The sequence below is a fragment of the Oncorhynchus gorbuscha genome, linkage group LG10 (genome assembly GCF_021184085.1).
Source record: "Oncorhynchus gorbuscha isolate QuinsamMale2020 ecotype Even-year linkage group LG10, OgorEven_v1.0, whole genome shotgun sequence".
In the NCBI taxonomy this organism is placed as follows: domain Eukaryota; kingdom Metazoa; phylum Chordata; class Actinopteri; order Salmoniformes; family Salmonidae; genus Oncorhynchus; species Oncorhynchus gorbuscha.
In genome coordinates this window covers 12,440,219-12,445,796 of record NC_060182.1, presented here as the reverse complement: position 1 = coordinate 12,445,796, position 5,578 = coordinate 12,440,219, and the positions used below count along the sequence as shown (strand labels likewise).

At 38.1% G+C, this 5,578-nt stretch overlaps 1 protein-coding gene across 1 annotated transcript; it reads left to right on the top strand.

Moving 5' to 3' along the window:
• Positions 1 to 570: 570 nt before the first annotated feature.
• Positions 571 to 4,645, top strand: pim2 (Pim-2 proto-oncogene, serine/threonine kinase). The gene is made up of 7 exons (XM_046364917.1): positions 571 to 984; positions 1,238 to 1,338; positions 1,484 to 1,534; positions 1,976 to 2,196; positions 2,342 to 2,511; positions 2,626 to 2,802; positions 2,921 to 4,645. The coding sequence occupies exons 1-7, from the start codon at positions 924 to 926 to the stop codon at positions 3,073 to 3,075; spliced, it is 936 nt and encodes a 311-aa protein (XP_046220873.1). The 5' UTR covers positions 571 to 923; the 3' UTR covers positions 3,076 to 4,645.
• The last annotated feature ends 933 nt before the right edge of the window (positions 4,646 to 5,578 follow it).

Below are 5,578 nucleotides of genomic sequence, written 5' to 3'. Positions count from 1 at the left end.
TTTTTGCTATAACTGTACTTATAGCCACTCGAAATGATATACACTTCTAAATATTGAATTGCATTTTACCTGAATAATTGATTGGATTTGTACATAACGAGTGCAATGGAATTACCATTTATGTGAGGTTTTTTCTCTCTGTTATTGCCGCCCACCAGCGCCCACCCTTCACTGTTTACTTGTGGGCAGTTTTTTTACTCCCACCTCAAATTAACGTTAACCTCCCGGCAGCATTTCTTTCACAAATGAATCTGAAAGGATTATATCCAAACAATAACAGACATATGTGTTGACGGAAATTTGGCTGCAATAGTGACAGGCAGACAATACTTTGTTATTATTAATCTATTACTATACTGTTGATGATGACAGAGCTGTGTGCAATTTACTTCAGTAAAATGTTAAATATTATGTTCATGCCATGAGCACACCTATGCACAGTGAATGCAGATACAGAATCAAGCACATAATGCACTGTAAGAAGAAGAGAGATGTGCGCGCTAAAATTAAAAAGTACCACAAGAAAGGTGCTTCTCATCAAAAGACCGCCCATTTACTGGAATGTAGCTAATTCGGAGGAAAGTAGTAGTGGTATATGAATATTAATATAGTTAAGTCATGCTACATTGTGATTGGACCACAATTCAAAATACTACCGCTAATGCAGCGATGATTGGATAGGTGCTTCGTGTGGGCGCGTTCACCGTTTTAACCTTAAAAGCAGCAACAAACTTTCTTTGGCCAGACGTGTCAGTTTGTTGTGCAAATTGGTCTTTCTGCGAAGCGCATCTGTCTACAGCAACTTGCTCTGTGTTGGATATTTTGAAAACGGAAGATTCTTCACGGAATAAATTCGAAATGGACATAACCTTGAACTAAATCTACACAACTGTTTTTACTTCGGATACATTCAATTTATAAAAATGTTGGACAAACGTAGTGTTGAGCTGCAATTGGATCAGGAGGATGTCAAAGGAAAAAGCGGTAAGAATTTGGAGGTGCCAGTGCCATATGTTTATCATTTAATGGCTCATTAATGTATGGTTCACGTTTGACTGGAATATCAAGGTTGATCAAGAAAGGAGGTATAGCCAGTACATATTTGCTTTCACAACAAGCAAGACACATACCTAGTAATGACACAATGTAGTGGACATAGAGACAGTTTCTTACATAGGCTACCTACATTCATTACAACTTTGACTATGTTTTGATGTATGTTTATTTGACACCACAGGTAAAGAGTCCTTTGAGAAGCATTACCAATTCGGTGCGCTTCTTGGAAGTGGTGGATTTGGGTCCGTCTTTGCTGGTCAACGCATCTCAGATGGTCTGCAGGTACTTACAGCAAAATATTGTATTTTTTTTTCTTTCAAGTGACGAGAAAATAGTCAAATAATGACAATAACAAAAATTCAAAACGTGTTTTTAGACTAATTTTTAAAAAATGGATATATGAACACTTGTTTTTTTTTATCCTTAGGTGGCAATTAAGCAAGTTTCAAGTGACAGAGTGCAGCAATGGGCGCGATTGGTAAGTTTAAAAAACTTTATATGATTTAAGATGTGCGTTTATGTCTTGTTGGGGCTTCTGCCAATTGTGTATTTTTTTTGTGGTTATCATTCTTGTACACCTGACAATCTTGTCATGTGTGGAAACAAAAAGCGGGTATTTCGTGCCCTCTGCTGGAAATCGAAGAGAAACCACGTGTTGTTTTTTCATAACCGTGACGTAGTTGTAATATTGTGGAAATTACGTGGTAGGGTTTTTCCTTAAATATATATATATATATTTTTTTTTTGAGGAACTTAATATCAGTACTTACCCTGTCTGGACCAAAAAACAAATGTCAGTATATGTAAAAAAAAATATTTAAAAAACTATTTTTATTCTCATGTGTTTTAGGAACAAGTATATTGATGCTGACCTACTCATAATAAGACTAACCCTCCCTCTGTCTCTCTCTGCCAACAGCCAGATGGACCCAACCTGGTACCCATGGAGATAGCCCTGCTCTTACAGCTGGGGGGTGGTGCAGGGGCAGGACCCTGGCACCATGGGGTGATCAGGATGCTGGACTGGTTCGAGGTGCCAGGACAGGGATTCCTCATCGTGTTCGAAAGACCACAACCCAGTCAGGACCTCTTTGACTTCATCACAGAGCGGGGAGCCCTGGACGAGCCACTTGCACAAAGGTATATTACTGTTTCAAGTCAGTACACTTATTTCACTCACAGGTTGATCATCTCCACTAAGTTTCCATGTTTGGGAGGCTGCTGGATTTTCGGTGCTCATTAATGTGATTTTATATTATATTCTAATTAAGGCTTCTTTTTCCAGGTTCATGCTCCAGATAGTGGAAGCGCTGCGGTTCTGTCAAGCACAGGGGATCGTGCATAGGGATGTGAAGGATGAGAACATTTTAGTCGACACTCGGACAGGAGATGTTAAGATCATTGACTTTGGCTCCGGTGCTCTGCTCAAAGACACTGCTTACACAGAATTTGAGGGTGAGTGAAAAACAGTACTTATGATATCCATATGTACCCTTCTAAACTTATTTTAGAAGTATTGATGACTCTTATTTTTTTGTTAGTAATGTAACCATCCCTTTCTCTCACTAGGCACCAGAGTGTACAGTCCTCCTGAGTGGATTCAACATCAACACTATCATGCCCGGTCTCTGACTGTCTGGTCACTTGGAGTGCTTCTCTTCGACATGGTTTGCGGGGACATCCCCTTCGAGAGGGACAGAGACATTGTGCAGGCCACGCCAAGTTTCACCAAACGCATTTCAAAAGGTACATTACTACATAGGCCTATTCTTACTATCTGACAACATTTCTAGGGCAATGACAGAACAAATTATGGATTGCATTTCTAAATACAATTCATCATGACTGAACCCCCCCCCCACAGAGTGCCAGTCTTTGGTTCGTTGGTGCCTTGCCTACAGACCAGAAGATCGGCCAAGCTTAGAAGAGATATTACTCCATCCCTGGATGGAGTCATCTAACGACAGTGGAGACTTGCATGGGGATCACAACTCTTTGCCAAGCCAGTCAAGCCTATGATTCCTGGATACTATTGGGTGGCTAAAGAAACTTCAGATGCCTTTTAAGATCACACTTATCTTATATTTACTGTGCTTAACTTATCAAGTCCCCCTATGGAAAGCTATTTATTTATCATTTTGTGGTGTTGCAATGCTATTTTATTTTTATTTGATGAAGTATTATACAAAAAATTCTGCACTAATGTACTACCTTAGTACAAAGAAATGTATCACACACTTATCTTGAGCCAAGGCAAACTATATCTAAATGATCTTCATAAGTGTTACAAAATGGCACATTCCATAGTAATATAGACCATATTGGGAAGAGATATGTATGCTTTATTTTTAAAAAGAAAAAAAGTCATTTATGGGTATTTATTTAAATTACTATTTATTTATCTTTAGGGTTGGACTTTCTGTTTACATCAGTTATACTGGAGGCATGTCGAAGTTTCTGATACCATTTGATTCTATTATTTAATGTGATTTGGTTGAGATCACATACTTTTCCATGTGAAGACCTGGTTTTACAGGTTATTTAAGTTACCTCGTTTCAAGAGGAATAGAGGACTACAGAACAACAGTAATCCGGAGCACTATGGATATCTTACATTTTCCATGGATTTTGTCCTGATTGTTTTAGTAGTTACACAGGCAAGGCAACATCTCTATGGACACACAAGTCAGGCTCATACGCCTCATACAATGGACTTATTTGCTGGAGCTGAATAGTCTTGGGAATGGGACATTGACACTGTTTTCTCTGCAAAATAATATTTGCATATTATTTTGGAACTTTAACGCATTTAGAATGTCATAGTATCCAGGATGTAATACTATCCTTCAGGATTGACCTTTAGAATGTCTGTGTAATTGTTTTGTGATGGGCAGGCCTCCAAGGGTTTGTCAACACCACAGCAATGAATCATCCAAGAATGTGTCCAAACCAGAAACTAAACTGGTACTTTATCTTGGAGGGAAGTTCAAATATGTGCTTCCATTTTCCTTCCTAGGACGTATGTTCTTGTTTTCTGTAGAGTTTGAAGGTTTACCTGAAGTAAATGCCTCAGTGTTTTAACCAGTGACTGTTGTTCAAGACAATAGACAACGTTCAAAACTGGGTGATTTTGACTTTTGTGTTATTTATTTACTTTTGTTCTATTGTTGCAAGTGGAACCCACATGACCAATTGTATGTATGTATATATGTTGTTGTTTAAATGTTGGTGAGACTTCATCATATGCCTTAATCTAAATCCTACCTTAATGATGGGACTGCAATGACAAACATTTTCTCATTCATGACTCAATTTACCCAATGGAAGAGTTAATACATTGAAATCTTGTCATGAAAATTGGATTTAAAAAACAAACATAATTCCACTTAATTGTTTAGAACTATCATTGACATAATCATAGTCAATGAGCTGAGGAAGCATAGTCATATTTGTTGTAAATACTTATGTATTGTTTTATACACTGTCAGTTGTCACAAATCTCTTTACATTAAATTAGAATTTCAGGAGACACATTCTGTAAAATTCTTGATTCTTAAGTGTACATAAAGGCTGTCAATGTTTATCTGTACTGTTTGGTTTTCATTAATCATGATTTCACAAGATTAGACTTCACTCATTTAGAGTGCCTTTGTTAGAAGTCAAACAAGTATAGGAAGGATAGACCTCCATTTAAAGGGCTTGATAGCAGTTGTAAGTTTGAACCATCACTTAGTTGTTCTATCAAAACGAATGACAACATCACTCATAAACAGGCAATGGGGTGTCCCTGACAAAAAAAGATTACCGTTTTGAAACTGCAGTAATGGCAGTCGACTATGGTATTTTGGACACAGTAATTGCAGAATAACTGCAGTTATAATGCACTGTAACTGCAGTTACACTGTAAAACTACTGCATTATATACAACTGCGGGATCATACTGCAGTTATACTGCTCTGTAACTGTGGTTACAATGCAAAATTACAGCAGTAAAAAAACTATGGGATCATACTGCAGTTAAACTGCACTGACTGCAATATTTTTTTTGTAAACGGCAAGGCAAACACAGGGCAGAATGGTTTAGTACCTCGCCCTGTGGGCAAGCACCAGTACTGTGTGTGAAATGAAGTTATGTGACTGTTGGTTGACACTTTAGGGATATTTAAGAAACTTGAGGATCGTATAAGTTGTTATGGGTCCATTAGAGGATCAATTTTAAGATCCCAGTCTGTCCTGGTTGTACAATGATCAACCAACCCTATACAGCATATCAAACGTGGTTTCTCTCATCAAAGACAGGCGGACCATTAGTTGATACTATCTTTCACAGCTCGAGTGCAATGCTGCCGTAGCCTATAATTTGAGTCTGGCGTAATCATTTTAGGCTAATGTTGAAATACAGTAGTCGTCTTTATGGTCTCCAGAAGATGAGGACACTAATGGCGGTTAATTGGCGAGTTCGTTTTGTTTGCATCGACGGGATTTGCACATTTTAGACCATCCCATTGGTCCTATCAGTACC

Coding starts and splice junctions, on each gene's coding strand:
- pim2 (XM_046364917.1), top strand. CDS start 924: ATGTTGGACAAACGTAGTGTTGAGCTGCAATTGGATCAGGAGGATGTC. Junction 1,339..1,483: donor GCATCTCAGATGGTCTGCAG/GTACTTACAGCA, acceptor TTTTATCCTTAG/GTGGCAATTAAGCAAGTTTC. Junction 2,803..2,920: donor CACCAAACGCATTTCAAAAG/GTACATTACTAC, acceptor CCCCCCCCACAG/AGTGCCAGTCTTTGGTTCGT.